This window comes from Octopus bimaculoides, chromosome 1, assembly GCF_046866305.1.
Source record: "Octopus bimaculoides isolate indiv1 chromosome 1, ASM4686630v1, whole genome shotgun sequence".
NCBI lineage: Eukaryota > Metazoa > Mollusca > Cephalopoda > Octopoda > Octopodidae > Octopus > Octopus bimaculoides.
Genome location: NC_142928.1, coordinates 133,801,395 through 133,826,289, shown reverse-complemented (window position 1 = coordinate 133,826,289; position 24,895 = coordinate 133,801,395). Strand labels below are relative to the sequence as shown.

At 39.2% G+C, this 24,895-nt stretch overlaps 1 protein-coding gene across 3 annotated transcripts in view; it reads right to left on the bottom strand.

Annotated features, from left to right (window-relative positions):
- Nucleotides 1-325: 325 nt before the first annotated feature.
- LOC106882781 (uncharacterized) overlaps nucleotides 326-24,895 on the bottom strand; it is a 26,048-nt gene continuing 1,478 nt past the window's right edge. Inside the window, exons 1-4 of one of the 3 annotated variants that reach the window (XM_014933565.3) lie at nucleotides 6,384-6,516; nucleotides 5,300-5,383; nucleotides 1,923-2,249; nucleotides 326-482 (exon numbers count right to left, since the gene is read on the bottom strand). In XM_014933565.3, the coding sequence (XP_014789051.1) occupies nucleotides 444-482; nucleotides 1,923-2,249; nucleotides 5,300-5,317 (384 nt within the window). In that variant the 5' untranslated portion in view covers nucleotides 5,318-5,383; nucleotides 6,384-6,516 and the 3' untranslated portion in view covers nucleotides 326-443. Of the gene's footprint in view, nucleotides 483-1,922; nucleotides 2,250-5,299; nucleotides 5,384-6,240; nucleotides 6,262-6,383; nucleotides 6,517-24,895 lie in introns of those variants that run through there. The other 2 variants (XM_089358829.1, XM_089358839.1) reach the window with 2 other exon arrangements.

Sequence of the window (24,895 nt, the reverse complement as noted above, 5' to 3'; positions counted from 1 at the left end):
CTGGCTATTTGTGACACTAATGTGATTAGGCACTGTGACTATGTATGGTGTTGGCGGTGAAGTCGCAACCTCCAGATTTCGGGCGTCTATCGACAAGGAGAAAAGGCCTCACTCACGTGATGTTGTAGTCCCGGCGGCGATGACGGAAAATTATCTCCCGCTGGAGATATAAACGTGTTTATATGCATCACAAATTCATACGAAAGGTTCTATTCTGGTCATTATCGCAGTCCTTTGTATTCTAACATTCACTTTTAAGTGGGGACAAATACAACCATTTTGGTAAAAATACAGCGTTTGTTGGTATTAATAACTAAAATGTTAATTAGAATTAAAAGAGATTTATTTCGAAAATTTTAAAATATTTACAACAAAGCATCGAAAACAAAATCGTAAAAAGTTAATGAGAATCAAAATGTGTAATATTCCGCAAGTGTTCAAAATTAACATTTCCATCGGCAAGTTGGACAGTTGCGTTTCTTCTGAAAAGAAAAAAAAAAAATTACGTTAATTTGTTATGAATCATCCAGATGATTGAGATTGTTACAGGTTTCTGCCTCGATTCAAACCACCTAGCTCACATTTCCAGTTCAGAACTAAAGCCTAATTATAATGCCGTAAAAGAAATAAACGGCCTTGAGAGAGCAGAATGCCCAAGTAAATGTTTACCACCCAATAGATATTGGCTATATCAGTCAATGGCGGCAGACATTAGCTAAATTGATGTAGGCTTCCAGTCAAGATTTTAAACTTTCTAGAAGTCTAGTCCAAATTTATAAAACGGTTGGCAAAGTGAACCTCACAGTAAAGTCAACAGATTTCACGCGGAACATTGTTAGTATTCAATGAAGTGCGCTCCTATCTGTCCTTATATGAAGTTTTTAAATGCTCGAGAAAGTTAATTCTTTTGTTTTAATGTCTATATAATAATCTGCTATGTTCTATTATGCTTATGGATTTGTCAGACCAGAACAATCCATCTTGCATATTGTAGAGATTTGAGTATTACGTCGCCACAGAAATGTTTTTAAATTTAAAAATAATTTGTAAATCATAGGCGTAGGAATACCTATGGTAAGTAGCTTGCTTACCAACCACATGGTTCAGGGTTCAGTCCCACTGCGTGGCATTTTGGGCAAGTGTCTACTATAGCCTCGAGTCGACCGAAGTCTTGCGAGTGGATTTAGTAGACGGAAACTGAAAGAAGCTCGTCGTGTGTATATATACATACACACACACACACTATATATAGTGTATGTCCCCCTAGCATTGCTCGACAACCGATGCTGGTGTGTTTATGTCCCCGTCACTTAGCGGTTCGGCAAAAGAGACCGATAGAATAAGTACTAGGCTTACAAAGAATAAATCCCGGGGTCGATTTGCTCGAAAGGCGATGCTCCAGCATGACCGCTGTCAAATGACTGAAACAAGTAAAGGAGCAAAAGAGTAAATATGTAAGTTCTTTGAAATAAACATGGGAATATCGTGTGATCACTTGCCCAAAACTGCAGCCTCTTAACCAATGATAACATTAGTAGCCCAAGGGGTATTACAGAATTAAATTTTCTTGTCAAGCCTGGATGCAACCTTTGCAATTTAAAATGTGACGGTATTAGACCCAATTTTAATACCTCATCAAACATTGTACTGGGAATCAAACTACCTTCATGACGTTATTTGACAGAAACTGCTTTATTTCTAACCAACCAGTGACACGAAAAATTCTACCCAACACTACCACGATAAATACTGATCTTTTAAACAAAAATTACAGATTCGTTGTTTGAATCTTGTAAACCCCCCAATAACATCCTCATTCACTAGACTATGTCCTCGACTCTCGAAACCTCAAGCACTTGAAGCAGCCCTACATATTAACAGTTCACCAGATGAATAAAATGATTAACAAAACGATTGCTTACTTTTAACCATTCAGCGAGGCAAGATGGGTGGTATTTATGCAAACAAGCAGAGAGAATTTCAACATTTTCGCCTATGCGAAAATTGTCACGGCAGATTGAACAGATATTGTCCCCGCCACCATTGTAAATAAATGGGATAATGCTGGGCTGTGTCTCCTCCTTGCTACTATGACGGGAAGGGTCATAACGGGATTTGATCATTGGAGTGTTCCGTGAACTTTCTGTCAAGAATCCTATATAAACGGTCTTGGAATGAGATGTGACAGACTTCGTTGACCCATCACTTCGAGTATTTCGACTCGTGCCGGAGGAACGATATATCTTAACCTGAAAGAAACAATACACAAAAACTCAAAGGAGGCATACATTAAATATAATATGCACATATTTAATCTATTTGAACGTTGGTGTCAAGCTTGTAGACCATAACAGACTGAAGGGATGCAAGCTTTATACAGAAGGAAACCAAAAATAAGAAAAAGCTGGAACAAGGGAAAATATGGAGGGGGAGCAGTTAAATATCTTTATAACTTCAATGAGTAGGAATATTAATGGTTGGTAAATCTGAGAAATTTTACCGCCAGCTTTTATAGTAAGTTTTTCTCAAGTTTCTGAATAGTCTCGACAAGACTGAGTATATAAAACCTGTTCTAGTTGCAATGTAGTTCAAAGGAATATGGCCCGTTCGATAGGTTTTGTATGCTAATCTATCATTTCCAATATTTTCCCACCCATTAATGTTATAACATACCGATTACATCTAAAAGTGTAGCTGTCACCCACTATTGATTATATTGTCTTAACATGCACCAGGTCAAAAGCAGCTGGCAGAATAATTACCGGGCTAAACTGGGGCAGATGCGTTGGGCTTAACTGGAGCAGATGTGTTAGACTAAACACATGAAGGCGGTGCCACAGACTGATCACAGATATATCACACGCATGCGTCTAAATTATCCATTAGATATTCAACTTGATTCAAGACGACCAAGACTATTCCGAAATAATTACAGCTGAATCGGCGAATTATAATTCTATAGGTATATATGAATATTCTAAATGTTGGTTTTTAAAATACTGCCATTAAGATATGGTTGACTAAGTGCGTCGTATAAATCAATTCTACTTATGTAGACCACCTATCGAGCGATTCACCGATATCTTCCAGATCAGAGTTACAGTGATATTACATAAAGACATGTATCCAAGCACAAAACTATTTCATATAAAATAAGTTCTTGTAACAAACAGCGCAAGCCATACTTTTCCATTCAGTTATGTCCGATGATTGCCAATTTACCTCAATTCTAATTTATTAGCATGAAACCGTTCAGTATCATTAACTGGCTATGAGCATAACGTATACACAAATACATTTGCATACAAACAGCATAATTCAAAGAAAACATGCCTCATTTGAAGGTACCAAAACTGAAGAGTTAAAATCTAAACTATGATCTAGTAAGAAAACGCAGGTAATTTTGACTGCCACTAGGAAACTGTCAGATGTGTCAAGTATGTACGCATCTCTTTAGGTTTTAATTTCTCTTCAAAACTTTTAATGGTTCACTGCAACTGAAAACAATTTTGAAGCTCCATCCGATGTATAAATATAATTCAAAATATAAACACAGTATATTAGGTAACAATTTGGACTATGTAACAGTTAAACTTTCAGATTAAGCATATGTTTATTTTGAGAAGTTTGAACTGATTTGATATAATGACGTCATTAGGAGAAGAAAAAAAAAACATCGAACAGCTTCAACTCCAGTCACCAAATATGGGCTGCTTCTCGCTGAATGTATCGCTGTCATTGTTAACAACAGGAACAGTAATCGTGATACAGGAAAATTTTATTTCAACACAAAACCTGTAATACACAAACTGTATATAGTGTAGGAACACAAGTGCATGCTCATACAATTCAAGGAAACCAATTCTATTCCGAACGCGGTATTATTGCATCAACGAATTATTCTACAAATTGGGTGTCCAACTGGTTTGAGTTAACGAATCCAAATGATTACTTCTTGAAGTCGAGCGAGCGAGTGAGTGACAATCGTGGGTTCGATTCCCAGAGCGAGTGGCGTGCGTATTGTGCTCTTGGGAAAAACGCTTCATTTCACGTTGCTCCAGTCCGCCTAGATGTAAATGAGCAACCCTGTCACAGACTGGCCTTCCGATCAGAGAGACTCTTGTCTGCTCACCTAGCCAGCGGGGTGGCATCGCTGGAAAGCTTAAGCGATGCAAAGTGCATTGTGACAAGCGATGTATAACATCCAATAGGCTGGGTGATCACGTGATTATATACCCCGCCCAGTTAAATGTGTTCTTAGAGTAAGAACAGAAACAATTCTCAAAATGAATTCAGTTTCTAAAATCCAGTGATCGATAGAAACTTTTTCAGTTAAGATTTTATAAAGCACTTCAGATACATTAAAAAATACTCTAAAGTGAGCGACATATTGGTTCACTTTAAACAAAATTCAATTATTAGTTTAGGCTTCGATTCATACTAAGCTCTCAACTAACGTAGTTAAAATTCTATGGAGATAAACTCAGTTCCTTGAATCCGACGTCCTAAGCTTGACAACATGTCAGGAACTTCTAACAATTAAGACGCGCACTGCTCCCTCTTTTAAAGGTCCATTGTAGCAATCTAGTAAAATGCTAAAAGGTGTATATAAGTCATATGAAACTTAGGCTCGGGCGTGGCTGTGTTGCTGGAAGCTTGCCCAAGGAACCATGTGGTTGGGAAGTAAGTATCTTCCCAGAGCCTCTCGCTGATCAAAGCTTGAGTGGACTTGGTTGACGGAAACCGAAAGACGCCCGCCGTATGTATATGCACACACAAAGGAGAGGCCCGGATGCGAGACTATGTATTGCATCTGGATCACTGAAGTCTGGTTAAGATTGACAAATAGCGAAGTTTTACGACGAAAGATCAAAACCTATTACATACGATTAACTGTTGCAGCTGTAAATCTTTACAACCTTTAGTTTCAGATTTTCTTTAAATTAAAAAAGAATGTCAAAAGTTTAGAGTAAATCTTTAATGGTTAAAAAAAAAAAAAAAAAAAAAGAGCTCTTAAATGGAAGGAGGGTGCAAAAAAAAAAATAAATAAAAAGCCAGATGAAAAAATTCCACTCTGCAATGAATGTGTGAAAACTCAATTTTGCACATGCTTGAATATTTTAACTGATATTGAAAAAAATGAAATACGTCAGCAATTGATATGCAGATTTTAAGCACACGATAAAAACTTAAAATTATATTTTAGTCTTCATTTCGATCTCTGCTGTGGTATCTTGTATGTACCGTATCTTTTCACCCATTGTACAGTCAAAGAAAATATTTCAGAATTAATACTAACCGAAAATCCAGAAGCCATGTTTATTGGGAAAACTGAATATGTTAGCACGCAATACTCGCTAATAAAATTTCGTTTTCTTCAGGGCTACAAATGCAGAAAGAATGACATTGTTTTATTCCAGGTTTTCAATAACAATATTGACCGGTAATTTAACGTGAAATATTTAAATGCGTTTTAGTGGGGGAAAGGAAAATGGATAGGGGAAAAAGTGGGGGTTTACTATGAAAATACTTCGAAATGGAAAACGACTGAGAAAGAAAAAAAAAACTAAAGCATAGTGACAACTAATGGCCATAAGCAAAAGACAAAGTAACGATGTGAATAGTAGTTAGGTAAACGTGAGCTGACACCACCATTGATTTACAGAGTCATTTAAGGCTCAGAGGAATGGAATGCAACTTTAAAGTATAAAAAAATGCAATGCACGTCAGTTACACTGCCAGTAACTCAAAGACACAAAACAAAACGACACCTCTGGTACGAAAGCCTCCGAATCTTACGCGAGAGTTCTGCCATTGGATGAAGCCATAGCGTTACTTCGTTCCGACTTTCACGCAGGGTCTTCTTGGCAGAGATAGTAGGGTGGTTCTCCAATGTCTTACCTAGTTGAACGGCCGTTAGCCCACAAGGCGCCCGTTCACCCTTTCACAGGTCTTGAAATTAACTCTGCTGGGTGTCTAGACAGCCTCCACACAAGCGTATCAAGCTACTCAAATCGAGGAGTCAGTTTAGTCGCTGACCACGGAACGGGTAGTTCTGGTTTGCATGGAGTCAGTAGCAGGTCTCAACCTTTGAGGAGTTCCCTAAGCCGACTGACAGTAGCTTAACAAAAAGTTAATTCGCTCGGGATTTTGAAATATTGTCAGAGAAGTTAATTTCTAGAGTTTCATACAGCCATTTTACAATAAATATTCGCGAGATAAAAACAAAAAAAAGGTAACCTTAATATATTTCTAAGTTCTCGAAGTCCAGCAACCGCGCTAGCCGCATGGAGAAAATATATATGCTGTTTAATTTGAAGAGATGCAGGTTAATGTTTGAAAAGAATGAAGTTTCGTATTTAAAGAAAGAAATTATCTTTTACCTCAGTCGTCAACGTAAATCTGGAAAAGTAAGTAATATAAAAACACACAACAGGATATATGGTGTATGCGTCTGGCAATTAAAAACACTTCGATGTAACGAAAACGACTATTTATATTGTAAGCTTGTTTAGCACTTCCAAAGATGAAACCATTTTTCTGTAGGTGAATGAAAAGCAATTCTATTTACATTGACGTACCACTGTCAAAATTGTTGTGAAATAATAAAAAAAAAATTCAAGTGCCATTAATTGCTATATCCTTGAAACAGTTTCGATTCCCGGTTGAGACTAATTTGCTTCCCTCTTTCGTGTGTGTGTGTGTATGCATGTATATATGTATGTTATACATACATACATATATATATATATATATATATACATGCATATATATATACATGCATATATATATACATACATAGATATATTTATATGTATATATATATATATATATATATATATATATATATATATGTATGTATGTATGTATATATATATATATATATATGTGTGTGTGTGTGTGTGTGTGTGTGTGTGTAACGGTAATGAAGTTGGTTGGTTGCCAGTGTAACAGTTTGTATTACGATAGGTGTATGAAAAGTTTTGAGCCTAACCTAGAAACAAGGGTGCTTTATTGTTGAAACAATTTTTCCTGGTAAGTACAGTCTTTTCGGAGTATTCTTGCTCATTTTCATGATTCTGATATTTTAATTTTTTTTGTTGCAGATTTTTGAATAAACAAGCTTCGAGTTTACAAGGAAAATGGAGAAAACTGAGTATCGTGCTGTCATAAAGTACCTTCATTTGAAAGGCATGACTTCATCAGAAATCCATGAAGATATGGTGAGAACCTTAACAGACAATGCTCCTTCATATGCAACAGTCAAACGCTGGGTAAATGAATTCAAGCGTGGCAGGGAGAGTGTGGAAGATGATCTCAGACCAAGGAGACCTCCAACTGCCACCACCGAGGACAACATTGACCTTGCTCTTGGTATGATAATGCAAGATCGCCGAATATTATGTCGTCTGATAGCCGAGAGACTGGGCATCTCAACTGAGAGTACAGACAACATTGTGACAAAAGAACTTGGGTTCTCAAAGGTTTCTGCAAGGTGGGTCCCTCGCCTTTTGACTCCTGAACAGAAACTCACCAGGTGCACTTTGTTCACGAGCAATCTGTAGCTGTTTGAAGCCGATGAAGAGAATTTTCTTGCTCGTTTCATTACTATGGACGAAAGTTGAGTCCATCACTACCAGCCTGAAACCAAAGAACAATCAAAGCAGTGGAAGCACACATCTTCTCCTACCCCAAAGAAGGCCCGGGTTATTCCTTCAGCTGGCAAGGTCATGGCGTCCGTTTTGGGGGATTCTCAAGGTGTCTTGCTGATCGATTACCTTGAAAAGGGTCAAACCGTGACAGGGTTGTATTATTCTCACCCACTGAAACGCCTCCGAGAAGCAATCAAAGAAAAAAGGCCGGGAATGCTCACCAGAGGAGTCCTTTTTCATCACAACAATGCTCCAGCCCACACCTCAGTGGTTGCCATGGCAACAATTCGTGATAGTGGATACGAACTTGTTCCGCATCCGCCTTATTCGCCAGATTTAGCCCCCTCTGACTTTCATCTATTTCCAAAAATGAAAATAGCCTTGGCTGGTCGCCATTTTGCCAGTGACAATGACGTTATAGACGCTGTAGGAAGTTTCTTGGAGTCTCAAACAAAAGAGTTCTTCTACGCCGGGATAATGGCGCTTCAGCACCGCTGGAGAAAGTGTTCAGCCATCGAGGGGGACTATGTTGAAAAATAAATCATCAGAAGTCTTGTTTCATGTTTTTTTTTGTTTTTTTTTTTGAGGCTCAATATTTTTCATACACCCCTCGTATGATATATATTGGAGTTGACAGTTAGCGATTGTAACTAGTGTTGCTGTTGCACGTGTGCAAGATAAACGAAGAACAGTGATCGAAGTTGTAAAGAAATATTTATTCACCGTTACTTTGTATATGTCCAAAACCACGACGGGTTGGTATGTATAATTAGTAAATAGAAAAGCATGCGAGGTAAAAAGAGTTAATTTCGGCCGGTATGTGTGTATACGTTCTCGTAGTAGTAATCCACAAATAGAGATAGAATGATGTTATAAGACAAAAAAGAATTGAGCTAGTGAAAGTTATAGTGTCGAGGGAAGTTGTGTCTCATAGTTGGCCGGTTGTAACCTTCTTTCTCCCTCTAGCAGTTTGTCTTTAGTGGCCGCCTGCTTGTGGCCATCACTCTAGTTGGTCTCTGTTCACTGACTGATGGTCGCTCTTGATTTTGCCTTAGCAAATTCTAGTTTTTATAAATATCCAAAACCAGCTAGAAGGATAGACATATACTGTTGAGAACAACAGATTTCGTTAGGGGTCTGTTATCTCTATTCTAGCTTTTGGTGGCATAGAAGAGATTAGAAAGGCCAAGTGGCAAAGACATTATTCTGCTTAGCGAAGGTATTTGGCAAATGTAACTGCCGTCACTCAAAGAAAAACTATTGTTTTACCGTGAGAAAAGTGGTGTTGAACTGTTAATTGAAATTTGGCTATCGAGGATCGAACCAACGCTATGCCTGCATGAAGCCATATATTTATATATTATTCATATTATATATATATATATATATATATATATATATATATATATAGTTTTAAGGAAAAGAACCAAGGGTACACGTGTCTGTGGAGAGCTCAGCCACTTGCACGTTAATTTCACGAGCAGGCTATTCCGTTGATCGGATCAACGGGAACCCTCGTCGTTGTAACCGACGGAGTGCCTTTATATATATATATATATATATATATATATATATACATATATATATATATATATATATATATATATATATATATATATATATATATATATATATATATATATATATATATATATATATATATATATATATATATGATGGGTTTCTTTCAGCGTCCGTCTACCATGTCCACTCACAAGGTTTTGATTGACCAGAGGCTATAATAGAAGACATTTGCCCAAGGTATCACGCAGTGGGACTAAACCTGGAACCATGTGGTTGGGAAGCAAGCTTCTTACCACACAGTCACACCTGCGCCAAATCTATTCAGTTGAGAGATTAGCGACTTGGAAACAGCTTGCTTGTGCAAATGTTATCAATCGAAAGATCCTCATAAAGGACGGCAATGGATTTCAGGGGGCATCAGGAGAGAATGCGGACCGTTTTGGAGCCTTCCTCTTGATGACTTTTCAACGCATCGACTCCGTTCACTGACATGAGCCCTCGTCAACTGGATCGATTGACTATTAGAATTTGGGTCCTTGACCTCAGGATTATCACCACCATTCAGAACTGGGAGCCATGCAGGTCTGTCTCACCATACAGGCGAACGGGCACCTGCTTCACATCTATGCATTACGTCTTGAACCAAGTTTTCTTTTAACAAACTATTATGATGGAAGAAATCTTTATTGTAATGTAAAGGGAAAATACTCTTCAAGTAATGATAGACATTAATGTGTCTGAAGTTATATTTCTGTAGCTTTATAATTACTTCCCTTTGAAAAATATCGGGTCGCTTATTAAATGAGCAAAATATTCTTTTCTACTCTAGGCACAAGGCCCGAAATTTTGGGGGAGGGGCCAGTTAATTAGATCGATCCAGTACGCAACTGGTACTTAATTTATCGATCCCGAAAGGAGGAAAGGTAAAGTCGACCTCGGCGGAATTTGAACTCAGAACATAAAAAATGAGCCAAATATGAACGGTAATAATTGTGGACGAAAAATGCTAACGAAATCCAACCAATATTTGAAAATCTTCAGTGTACTTGTACTCGTTCACCCATTTCGAAAGTTCATTGAAAGAGAAGGAAGAGCACACGGCTATTTCGGAGAATTTATTTATTCGTTTCGGTCATTTAAGAGGGACAAAATAATTTTGTACGTTCCAGTTTTGATCGTTTTATTTTAATTGTTGCTGCATTCATGTAAAATTGCCGTGTGTGTGTGTGGTGAGATATGTTCGCAGTGTGAGCATGCATGTATGTATGTATGTGTATGTGTATATATATGTGTGTGTGTGTGTGTGTGTGTGTGTGTTGCGTGTGTATGTATATATATATATATATATATATATATATATATATATACATACACACGCAACACACACACACACACACCACATATATATATATATATATATATATATATATATATATATATATATATATATATATATATATATATATATATATATATATATATATATATATATAATGTCATATCAAGAAAGTCATTTTATTACAACACTGTTGGCATTGTTGCTACTCCTACTACCACCACCACCACCACCATAATTGCTTCTATTACAAACTTGCTGCAAAGTACTTTAAAAATGATGCAATATTGTACTATTAATACATATGCGAGTTGAGAGAATCGTTAGAACGCCCGGCAAAATGCTTAAGTGGCATTTCCTCCGTCGTTGTTTTGAGTTCAAATTCCACCGAGGTCGATCTTGCCGTTCATCGTTTCCAAGCCGATAAAATATGTACCAGTCGAAAACTGGGGTCGATGTAATCGACTTAGCCTCTCCCCCAGAAATGCTGGCCTTGTGCCCAAATTTGAAACCATTACTATATAAGTAAGTATGGTTGTGACTAGATGCAGACATAGCTGTGTGGTTAAAGAAATTTGCTTCGGAACTACATGGCTTTAGGTTCAGTACTACTGCACGACACCTTGAACAAAGGTTTTCATGCGCGCGCTCACACATAGATATATATTAGATAGATATAAATGTACACGTGTGTATTTGTTCATCCCCCACCGCTCGAATAGTGTTGGTCTTTTATGTCTGTAACTTAGCGGTTCAGGAAAGGAAAACGATAGAAAATATACTGAACTAAAAAAAAAACGAACAATCGTAAGAACGTGCGCTCAATACCCGGCCGTACATTGTGCCCTCAGGCAAGACCCTTTATTTCACGTTGCATCAGTCCACTCAGCTGGCAAAAATAAGTAGTACCTGTGTGTACCTTGTCACATTCTGTGTTACGCTGGATCTTCCAGAGAGCTACGTTAAGAGTACGCGTGTCTGAGGAGTGCTCAACCACCTGCGCGCTAATCTCACGAGTTGGCTGTTCCATCTATCGGATCAACTGGAACTTGTCATCGTAACCGACGGAGTGCCAGTTATAAGGCTGTATAGGCTTGGGGACCCCGAAGGGACTGCAAATTCAAGAGCTGCACGGGCTGTTCGCACTCAGGCTACACCACAGAAATACAATCGCTTATACGTGGTAACTATCACGAGTTAGTACTGGATCTTCGAGCATTTATTTAGTGTTAGCTTGGATTTAATCATTTATATTTCCCAAATCCTATTCTTTATGCTTTTGTGCCTCCTACACCAAATTTTTTTAACTCTGAAATCTAGTTGTGTTTGGTGACAAACCAGAAACAGGTGTGTTTGTTAATGTAGCAAAAGCAGCAGCACCACCACCACCAGCCCCTGCCAAAAAAAAAACCTGCCTTACAATAGTTGTTAATAATCTATGTTGTAGTCAAATAAAGCAGAAGCATTTGAGCGGGAAAATAAAAGCACTGCTCTTTCAGCTTGAAAAGTATTTAATTAACTGTGGAGTGACATATTTAATGCGGTGAGTGAGTGAATAAGAATATTATTCTTAAATTATGAAATTACACTTGTAACCAAAAGAAAAGCCATTGGCATTAGTGACCGTTGTTGTCAAGAATAGCATAGGAGAGAACTCTGAAATTCACATTGATTAAACTTAAAGGAGTGGAGGCGCAATGGCCCAGTGGTTAGGGCAGCGGACTCGCGGTCGGAGGATCGCGGTTTCGATTCCCAGACCGGGCGTTGTTTGTGTTTATTGAGCGAAACACCTAAGCTCCATGAGGCTCCGCCAGGGGGTGGTGGCGACCCCTGTTGTACTCTTTCGACCCAACTTTCTCTCACTATTTCTTCCTGTTTCTTGAGTAACGCTGCGATGGACATGCGTCCCGTCCAGCTGGGGGGGGGGGGGGGAACTCACATACGCCATAGAAACCGGGAAACCTGGCTAGGCTTTGAAAGGGCAGAAAAAAAAATCTCAAAGGAAGGCATACTGCTGTGAGCGAGTCTGAATGCTGATTCCTGTGGTGACAACTTCGGGCATGTTTCGGTATGATTAGAGACCCTCAGTCATACATGTTCTTAGCAAACCTTAAAATAACTGAACTACTGCATTTGATGGCATGTAAGACGCACTTTAAAAAGTGGGATTAGAATTTAGAACTTGAAATAACATAAATAAATATGACAAGGTATTTTCATTGGTTCTCCACCAACGCTTTTTAAACAAGGTCAAAAGTGGTGGACCTGGAATATTGCATTAAAAAATCCACAAAGCCACAGTCGCTTTAACCAGTAAGGCAAATGTCCTCTCCCGTTGTCCTTCTCCAATCTACAGGGGTATGTTCAAAGCAAGTGCATGTTCAGAGAAGGCGGACGCTCAGAACAGACCCATTCGCTCGGACCATACGCGCCACTCTCATTTACCTTTCAACAGATTTGCTCGGAGGTAGCACTTCTCTCCCCAACCTTGTTTTCTCCTTCAAGTCAAACTCGAAAAGTTGATGAGGGCTTGGCCAAAGAGGAAAGTATGTCATCAGCACTTTCAGTCTGGTTTATCATACAACTTCTTTCACCAAAGCCACCAGACCGATAAACATAGTCTGTCCTTCGTGACCAAAGGAAGGCGGTGGGACGATCTTTGCAATGGTCTCAGCTGGTAGTTAGATCCTTCTTAAATATGGCAGCAGTTGTTTAACGTAATTCCACGCCTGAAATGCTTGGGCATTGGATAAATTCATGCAAAACGGTTTCGTCGTTCTGCTCATTTCAAGACTGTCAAGTTAGAAATTTCTGGAAATTATCCATGTGCCCTGACCCGAAAGTCCTCCGGAAAAGATCAACTAGTTGATACTCGTTGATGCCCAGAGCCTCGCTTGAAAACGTCGTCGCTCTTGCCGGCTACTAAACATCTACAGAACGGCAAAGGGAAACTTCCACCGACTGGCCGAGAACTCTGAATGCCTTACAGTAAGCACTCTAGGTGCCATGCTCCAGGCCTCAGTCTTCGCTTGAACCAGGAATATATTCCAGTCAAAGAGACAAGCTACGAAAAACGTGTGTGAAAAACGGTAACCACAGCTGCTCACCGTCACGGAAACATTGGAGATGTCGCAGTCTCAGTACACGTCTGCGCATCATCAGCCACGGCACACCCAGTCCACCACTCAGCAGGTGTAGACAAAAATTGGAGCACCTGACCAGTGGAACGTGTCCTTCCCACAGACAGTGGAAGAGTAGGCCCTCGAGCCCGGTCAGACGTGAACTGCAACAAAGCACCGCGGTCAAGCGGTAATAGATGACGGAGATGTAGTGAAACTACCTATCGCCATTAGATACAAAACTACTATCACCATTACGTACAATCTTCTTATTTAAATATAAACAAGCGCGGGCGTAGCGGAGAACCCATCTCCTTGTCATCACGTGACTGATTAATATTTGAAGCGGCAACTTCTTCGAACCGTTCCCGCCAGAACGCAAACTGACCAATCACGGCCCCTAATAAGGTCACGTGATAGAGTATTTTTCTGAAGCCTCCGGGAGCCGATAATTCGCTATAAATAGAGCAACTCATACCCAGCAAATTTGTCTCGGTTCAGTTTCTCTTTGAGATCTGTTCCGTGTCCCACACGACAGCAGCAGCAGCGGCAGCCAGCGACACATCAACAGCTTCGTCCAACGATGACCACCAACAACGCCGCCACATCAGCAACATGAGTCTACGACTACTAACCAGCATCATCGTCATGACCAACACGATTCTACGATTACTACGCCGCCACATCAGCAACATGAGTCTACGACTACTAACCAGCATCATCGTCATGACCAACACGATTCTACGATTACTACTAACCAGCATCAATCTCCACCAGCGTCTACACGACTTTCTATGTACACCAAACCAAACCACCGCGGCACATCTCTCTCTTCGATTCTGTTAGGTGATTCATATTCACCACGATAAATAAACAGACAAGAATTTCAGCCAGCGACGAACATCTGTGTAACGAAGAATCTGCCCTGGCATCGAAGTCAAAACACAATTAGTGATAAGCTCTGCCAAACATACGCCTCACTTCTTTCACATACAGACTCATACTAATGTGTACTCTAAGAACTGGTATAAATGCTAACGGTTACTGACTCTCTTTCTATCTGCTGTAATAATACACATACACATACATGTATCACTCACATACACACTTTTCTTTGTACGACGGCCTGTCTTTGATTATGTTATTATATGTCGCATTCACACTCACTCACATACACATACATCTTTAACGCCATAATAAATATCTCTGTTATTCATTACATACGGTTGCCTTCTATCGTCTCTTCATTACTGGTATTTACGAATTCACTAATGTTATCGAAGTATAACATTATTTGTATATCATCATTGATATATTATTTTGTTTGTTCGACCGTGTGACGCGTTTAAATAAAAGGAGTCCTCTGTTTTTTCCATTCGTCACCATTTCTCCTTTTTGAGTTCGCACGGTCGTTCTTCCAGAGACGAGGCAGGCGTTTGCCACTTCTGCCCGATCTTTCAGGGATAGCTTTCTCCCGATCCATTTCTGAATTAGACCGGCCACCTTGCCCGTCACCTCGTCGTACTTCTCCACTGAACAAAATTCAAACCGAAACCAAGTAATTTCACCGGTCCGTTTGTCTAGCACCACATGGTGCAGTTGGACGGGATAGACCTACCTTTTCAAATGTCGAATTGTATGCCTACCGACTTTTCCTGGTTGATTTTGGCTCCTGTCACAACCTCGTGGTCCATTAGAGCGGTGCCGATCACCTGGATGAGCTTGGTGCCACTCACTATTATAGTGCTGTCGTCCGCATAAGCCAATACAAATCATCCTCATCTTAGTCCTCAGGGAATATCCCGATGTTTCTAGTTTTTGCAGTAGTGTTTCAAAAATCTGTACATAAAGAAGTGTAGTGACGTCATATTGGCGCCAAAAAGGCATAGTCGCCATTGCTGAATCCTTATCCACGCGTGCGTGGATTTCAACATCCAAGCGTTCCCGCTTCTATTCTGTCTCTTTTACCCGCAGACAGCGACCAAGCAAGACGTCTAAGCAGGCTCTCTCATTTGAGCGTGGTTGAACGAAGTTGTCTCTACAACGACACCAGCTCGAGGAACAATACATCTACATTTCAGGCTACTCGGACAATTGGAAGCTGTTTTATTTACCTCCATAAATAAATATTTGTTGTTGTTGATCAGATTGGAGTTTCTGCGTTCATTTCACTTCTAATTTAACATAGGAAAGTTAGGTGTACATCTAATGATGTACAACCCACTTTCCTAAAGTGGTGACCCCGAAGACGAGAACCGCAGCCACGAAAATCTGAACTGCGAACAATAATACTACAATTGGTACCTCGAGCTAAAGGATCTACGGACCTCATTTCAACAGCCACTGAATTTGTATGCTTCGCGACGTTCAACATCAGGATTGCCTCTACATTCTCATCAAACACAAGTAAAAGCTAAAAAATTTTTTTTCTACGATAAAGCTTTTTATTTCGTCAATGACTGACAGAGCCTATAAACAAAGACTTCTTTCCTACTAAGACCTTTGTGGTTTTTCACGCAAACAATTTCACAGTGAGATATTGACTCTATAGCATTTCCGACTACACAAACTCACATTGTGCCAAGCTAACACAGACGTTTTTTTTTCTTTCTTTCTGACTGTTATTTTCCATTTCCTTTCAGCACGTCAAAGTGGGTTTTCAAAAAAAAAAAAAAAAAAATTTTTTTTCCCGCAGACAGTACAAGCACACAACCAAACACACTACAAAAAAAAAAAGAAAAACAATACAAAAAAAAATACAGAAGGCAACCACATTGTTTTTTTTTTTGTTTTTTTTTAGCGAATATTTCTTTTTCTTCTTTCCTTTTCCATTTTGTTCTTATTGTGCACATACATTACAGAGGAAAACAAAAGGGTACAGAAAAAAATAGTGTGTTTCCTTTCCCATTTGCGGTGAAATTTGTTTGGCCTTTTGTATATTTTATACGTTTTTCGTTATTGTTTCTTCCTATTTCACCTTTGACAGAATCATTACCAATATGTGTGCGTTGCCAAGCCTGCCTTCATTCACCGGAGAGACTCGACTTGTTTCAAATTGCTCTGAGTCCTCCACGGACACACCACGTACTACTTCCGCAGATCCTGCAAAGCAGTCCTCTTCAGTGACCAATGAGGATTTGCTACGTAGCATTCAGGAGCTCACTCGCACCGTAAATAACCTCTGTTTCTCGAGATCTCGTGGTGGTTCCCAATCTCGTAGCGTTTCCCGGTCTCGAAAATTTTCTCGAGATCGGGAAGCTACCTGGAAGAAGCAAGGTCTGTGTTGGTACCATGCAAACTTTTCGAACAAGGCGACAAAGTGTATTCAGCCTTGTTCGTTCAAGGCGTCGGGAAACGAGTAGAGGAGAAAGTGCGCACGTCCCTTTCCTCCACCCAACCTGTTTTTAATCGTGCAATATTCGTCCAGGACCAAGTGTCGAAGAAATTCTTCATGGTTGACACTGGTTCCTGTTGTAGTATTTGGCCGCTTCGTCTAACAGTCGACAAACCTCGCCGTTCTGAAATTGTTTTGCACGCAGTTGATTCATCTCCGATTCCTACTTTTGGTCAGCTTTCTCTACGTTTAGACATTGGTCTTCGCAGAGACTTTCAATGGGTTTTTGTCATAGCTGACATTCCACATCCCATTTTGGGTGCGGATTTTTAAAAATCATTTTCAATTATTGGTAGATGTCCGACGTCGAAGGTTTGTCGATGACTCGACATCCCTTTCCACGCCGGCAAGGAGCTCTACCAATTCTCCTCTTAGCCCAGCATTTTTTATTGCCACTGCTGGGGACGCTTTTCATTCTCTTTTAGCGTCTTTTCCGGAGTTGGTGGATATTACTTTCAAGCCGGTTAAACCTGCACATTCCACCCTCCATTATATCACGACGACTGGTCCTCCGGTTTTTTCTCGACCACGTCGCCTAGCGCCTGATCGTCTTAAGACGGCCAAGGCCGAGTTTGAGCACATGCTTCAACTCGGCCTCATTCGCCCCTCCACCAGCCCATGGGCATCTCCTCTACATTTGGCCCGAAAAGGGGATTCGGATTTTCGCCCGGTGGGGGACTATCGGAGACTAAATACTGTGACGATAGCTGATCGCTATCCCATCAGGAATTTGCAGGATTTCTCGGCGAACCTGCATGGATGCACCATTTTCTCTAAGATTGATCTGGTACGGGCCTATCATCAGATACCAGTAAATCCAGAGGATATCCCTAAAACAGCCATCACTACTCCTTTCGGTTGTTTTGAATTCCTGTTTATGAGTTTTGGTTTGCGTAATGCTACTAGCACTTTTCAGAGGTTTATGGATGAGGTCGTTCGTGGACTTGATTTTGTATTCGCTTATGTCGATGATATACTCATCGCTAGTGATACGGAAGAGAATCATCTCCACCATTTGTCGCAACTTCTTCAGCGTCTTCGCGCTTATAATGTGAAGATTAATCCCGACAAGTGTCTTTTCGGGCAGTCATCCCTGAATTTTCTGGGACATTTGGTTGATTCTAATGGGATCAAACCTCTTCCTGCTAAAGTCGATGCAATTCAACGCATCGCACCTCCAACCTCTCTGCGACAGTTGCGCCATTTTTTAGGCATGGTCAATTTTTACAGGAGATTCATTGACCGGTGTGCATACAAACTACTTCCTTTAACGAGGCTACTGCAAGGCCATTCTAAGAAGGATGCTGGACTCACTCTTACTGATGAGGCGTTATCTGCTTTTGAGTCTGTGAAACAGGAGTTATCCTCCGTTCCTGTTCTTGCACATCCCGCTCCTGATGCTCCGCTTTCTTTATCTGTGGATGCTTCCAATTCTGCGGTCGGTGCTGTTTTGCAGCACACTGTAGACAATCAAACAAAACCTTTGGCTTTCTTTTCTTGTAAATTACAGCCTGCCGAACGCAGGTATAGTACTTTTGATCGTGAGCTATTGGCGATCTATCTGTCGATTCGGCATTTTCAACACCAGCTCGAGGGACGAGAGTTTGTGATTTATACTGATCACAAGCCCCTCACTTTTGCTCTGTCCTCTAAAACGGACAAACTCTCTCCTCGTGCTTTTCGTCACCTGGATTTTATCTCACAATTTACAGGTGACATTCGTCATGTGCCAGGGAAAGAGAACATCCCAGCTGATGGTCATTCGCGACTCCCTGTGCATTCTATTTCCACTCCCGCGGAAATTGATTTGCTGGCAATTTCGCAGGAGCAACCTTCTTTGTCAAGTTTAGATTTGACTTCGTCAAAATTCAGCAACTGTAAATTTGCTTATCTTCCGCTCCCTTCATCCGAGGGCTCTATATTATGACACATCCACAGGTTCTCCTAGGCCTTTAGTACCTACGAACCATCATGGTTCTGTGTTTGATGCCTTTCATTCTTTGTCACATCCGGGCATCTCAGCAACAGTAAAGCTTATTACTGCTCGGTTTTTCTGGCCCAATATGCGGCGATCAATTGCCACTTGGGCACGCTCTTGCATGAAGTGCCAGAGTGCGAAGGTCCATAGGCACGTTCGTGCCCCTCTTGGACAATTTCTTTCTCCTGAAGCCCGTTTCCGTCACGTCCATCTTGATTTGGTTGGACCGTTACCAGTGTGTCGCGGGTTCTCATACCTGTTAACTTGTGTTGACCGTTTCTCACGTTGGCCAGAAGCCATTCCTATAGCAGATATTACTTCTGAGACTGTTGCCCAGGCTTTCGTTTCTGGGTGGGTTTCTAGGTTCGGAGTACCGGTCAGTTTGACCACAGATCGTGGCCGGCAATTTGAGGCCGCGCTTTTTCGTGACCTATCACGAATCCTGGGGGTGCATCGTATACGCACCACCAGCTACCATCCCGCTTCTAATGGGATGGTTGAGCGGTTTCATAGACAACTTAAGGCCGCCTTGCGCGCCTCGCCCAACCCGCAGTTTTGGGTTGAAATTCTTCCGGTTGTCCTCCTTGGATGCCGGACTGCGGTAAAAGTTGACCTGGGTTACTCCTCGGCGGAACTTCTTTACGGCACCACGTTGACGTTGCCAGGTGCGATGGTGGTACCAGACTCATCACAACCACCACACCCAGAGTCCTATGTTACTCGGTTGCGAGAGTATTTCTCCAATCTTCCATCTATGGGCCCCAGACAACAGTCACCTCCCTTTAGAGTGCCAGCAGACATTGAGTCTTGGTCTCATGTGTTTATTAGGGATGATTCTGTCAAAGGACCCCTTGTTTCTCCCTACAAAGGACCCTATCGTGTGCTTTCTCACACTCCAAAGTTTTTCAAGGTCGACGCTAATGGTCGTACAGAAATTGTGTCTGTCGACCGTCTGAAAAAAGCGTACCTTGACAAACCTTCAACTCCCGTGGACGACATGCCCGTGTTTCAAATGCCGCACACACCACTATCACCACACACATTGTCAACGCCTTTACCAATGCATACACCAACATCAGCACCATCACAATCACACACACCAACAATTACACCACCTTCGTCGTTGCAAAGGAACCCTAGCGAACCTTATGTCACTAGGTTTGGCAGGACGGTGCATTGGCCCAAGAAATTGGAAAAAACTATTTACGTTTAATTTATTGTGTTTTTACTGGACAATTTCAGTTTTTTTTTATTGAACATTTTTCTTCCATTCAAAAAAAAAAAATATGTATCCGGTTCGTAAAAAGTTACACAAGGAAATTTGGAATGTCCATACGCGGGAGGTTGTGGTCAGTTGCGGAGCTGTGGTTGAGCGTCGGATGCTAGTTTCGACCTGTTACCTGGTACTAGGTATCCTAGTCGGTTGGCTCTTGCTATTTTCCGTGAGGGGATGTCCCACTCATACAGTGAAGATAAAACCGAGTGTTTGATATATATATATTTGTACCGCATTTTCTGCGTGGTTTCGATGGCCATCTCGCCTCAGACGTCCCTCCAAAATTTTTTTAATTTCGTGTTTCACACTCATTGTAGTGACGTCATATTGGCGCCAAAAAGGCATAGTCGCCATTGCTGAATCCTTATCCACGCGTGCGTGGATTTCAACATCCAAGCGTTCCCGCTTCTATTCTGTCTCTTTTACCCGCAGACAGCGACCAAGCAAGACGTCTAAGCAGGCTCTCTCATTTGAGCGTGGTTGAACGAAGTTGTCTCTACAACGACACCAGCTCGAGGAACAATACATCTACATTTCAGGCTACTCGGAAACCGGACAATTGGAAGCTGTCTTATTTACCTCCATAAATAAATATTTGTTGTTGTTGATCAGATTGGAGTTTCTGCGTTCATTTCACTTCTAATTTTACATAGGAAAGTTAGGTGTACATCTAATGATGTATAACCCACTTTCCTAAAGAAGAAACAAGATAGGTGAGCATTAACTCTAATTACTGATCAAATGTTGCCGTACGTTGAAACAATCCAGCACCTGAAGACGGGACCGAACCTGGCTTCGGTGAGGACAACCACAAGTACTAGTGATTGACTCTTTCGAAAGCTTTCGAATGATCTAAGCTGACTAGGGCATCACCCTTGCCAGGTTCCTTACCCACCTTTTCTTTGATGTATCACATGAGGTGGAATTTGTAGAGATAAATCCGGGAGGTGCATGTCTGAGCATCTCCAGTCAGATCACTGATGACAAGCACCACCCTCTTCACGAACACTGGAGCTAAAATCTAGAAGAGTTATTGACCGAAGATTATTAATGTTATTCTTCGATGTTCTGGTCCTTTCTAGTAACACAACTGCTCCTCGACTCAGAACTGGGAATTCTCCAGTTCTGCTATCAGATGTCTGCCAAGATGTTGCCGAACAAGTCTGACATATAAAAGTAAAGCGCGTAAGCAATTCATCCAGACTGGAAGATTTACTTACAACGCCATCTGTAACATGTCTCCCTACAACCCACAAGGCCTTAACTGCAATAAAATAACAGAGAATGGGCAGATGTCTAGAAGTAAGCAACATGTTTCCAGAAGAGCAGAAGGGTAGCTGCAAATAATCATATAGCTGCAAAGATCAATTATTGATCAACAATGTCAAAACGTAGGTACTGCCGAAAGTAAAAGAATAACCTAAGCATGACTTGGATCGATTACTGAAAGGCTTTTCACAGCATTCCCCACACATGGATGCTTGAAACACTGGTCATGAGCAAGGTAGTACCAACTGTGATAAAATTTATAAAATATGTCATGAATAAATGACAAACAGTTCTGCATCTTCAGACAAAATAGGGATCTTTTTTAAAACGGGGGCCACATTTTTCATTAACGAAACACTTTGAAACTTGGAACACTGGTAGAATGTGTCATATAAAACATCTTTTTCTCTTAGTCTTCTTTAAAAAAAAAGAAATTCATAACTTATTCCATGTTAAAGTTGTCGTATTTCTGTAATTTCAACCAATCACTGACGTCCATTCAGCCGATATACATTAAGTGCCGACTACATAAACAAACGATTCTGAAACAATTAACCCTAACCCTAACCCTAGGGTTAGGGTTAGGGTTAGGGTTAGGGTTAAAGCAAATTTAAAATGAAAAAAGCAAATAAAACGAAGGTATGGAGATTAAATACGCTTTACATTGCTTAATCAGCCAAAGGAGTAAATATAAACAACTGAATACTTGTCAGTGATTGGTTGAAATTATCGAAATAAGACAATTTTTTACATGAAATAAATTCGAATACAAAAATATTTTTCTGTTCTATAACACAAAATAGATAAGTATACGAAGTTTGAAAGTCTTTCCGTACCAAAAACACTACGTAAAACATTAATGAAAAATGTGGCCCCCGTTTTAAAATAGATCCCAAAAGAGGGGATTGTAAAAACTAAAGCCATTGTCATTAAAAGAATATTTCAAGGAGACACGGTCCACGGTATGTGTGTGTGTATATAAATATATATATATATATATATAAATATATATATATATATATATAAATATATATATATATATATATATATAAATATATATATATATATATATATATATATATATATATATATATAAATATATATATATATATATATATATATAAATATATATATAAGCAATGTTAATTCTCTAAATGAAGTATTGACAGTAACTGCACGATAAAGTGTAGTATATTGCCACTTAAGTGTGGCTGACCCCTAGGGGTGGATGTTACTGTTGCTTTTAGCCCCAGGAGAACATCTCCTCCAGCTGGCTTATCGAATTTCACTTGAAAAGAAGATATAAGATTGCCAGGTTTTTGTCTCTCTCACCAAGGTCAGCGGCTATCGGACGCCGACGAAGGGAAATAACCCTGAAACCCGGATCCGTTCGTGCTGCAGATGTTGGTGAGAGGGATAACTACCCTTGGCAAACAGGACACAGTCGTGTGTCGATAAGCCAGCTGGAGGAGATGTCCTCCTGGGGCTAAAAGCAACAGTAACATCCACCCCTAGGGGTCAGCCACACTTAAGTGGCAATATACTACACTTTATCGTGCAGTTACTGTTAATACTTCATTTAGAGAATTAACATTGCTTGTTTTCACCTTTTCGATATCAGTGAAGAATTTCACTTGAAAAGAAGATATAAGATTGCCAGGTTTTTGTCTCTCTCACCAAGGTCAGCGGCTATCGGACGCCGACGAAGGGAAATAACCCTGAAATCCGGATCCGTTCGTGCTGCAGATGTTGGTGAGAGGGATAACTACCCTTGGCAAACAGGACACAGTCGTGTGTCGATAAGCCAGCTGGAGGAGATGTCCTCCTGGGGCTAAAAGCAACAGTAACATCCACCCCTAGGGGTCAGCCACACTTAAGTGGCAATATACTACAATATATATATATATATATATATATATATATATAAATATATATATATATATATATATATATAAATATATATATATATATATATAAATATATATATATATATATATAAATATATATATATATATATATAAATATATATATATATATATAAATATATATATATATAAATATATATAAATATATAAATATATATATATATATAAATATATATATATATATAAATATATATATATATATATATATATATATATATATAAATATATATATATATATTAATATATATATATATATATATATATATATAAATATATATATATATATATATATATATAAATATATATATATATATATATATATAAATATATATATATATATATATAAATATATAAATATATATATATATATATAAATATATAAATATATATATATATATATATAAATATATAAATATATATATATATAAATATATAAATATATATATATATATATAAATATATATATATATATATATATATATATATATATATAAATATATATATATATATATATATATATATATATATATATATATATATATATATATATATATATATATATATATATATATATATATATATAAATATATATATATAAATATATATATATATATATAAATATATATAAATATATATATATATATAAATATATATATATATATATATAGATATAAATATATATATATATATATATATAATATAATATATATATATATATATATAAATATATATATATATATATTTATATATATATATATATATATATATATATATATATATATATTTATATCAGTGAAGAATTTCACTGGAAAAGAAGATATAAGATTGCCAGGTTTTTGTCTCTCTCGCCAAGGTCAGTAGCTATCGAACGCCGACGAAGGGAAATAACCCTGAAATCCGGATCCGTTCGTGCTGCAGATCGTGGTGAGAGGGATAACTTCCCTTGGCAAACAGGACACAGTCATGTGTCGATAAGCCAGCTGGAGGAGATGTCCTCCTGGGGCTAAAAGCAACAGTAACATCCACCCCTAGGAGTCAGCCACACTTAAGTGGCAACATACTACACTTTATCGTGCAGTTACTGTTAATACTTCATTTAGAGAATTAACATTGCTTGTTTTCACCTTTTCGATATCAGTGAAGAATTTCACTGGAAAAGAAGATATAAGATTGCCAGGTTTTTGTCTCTCTCGCCAAGGTCAGTAGCTATCGAACGCCGACGAAGGGAAATAACCCTGAAATCCGGATCCGTTCGTGCTGCAGATCGTGGTGAGAGGGATAATTTCCCTTGGCAAACAGGACACAGTCGTGTGTCAATAAGCCAGCTGGAGGAGATGTCCTCCTGGGGCTAAAAGCAACAGTAACATCCACCCCTAGGTGGCAACATACTACACTTTATATATATATATATATATATATATA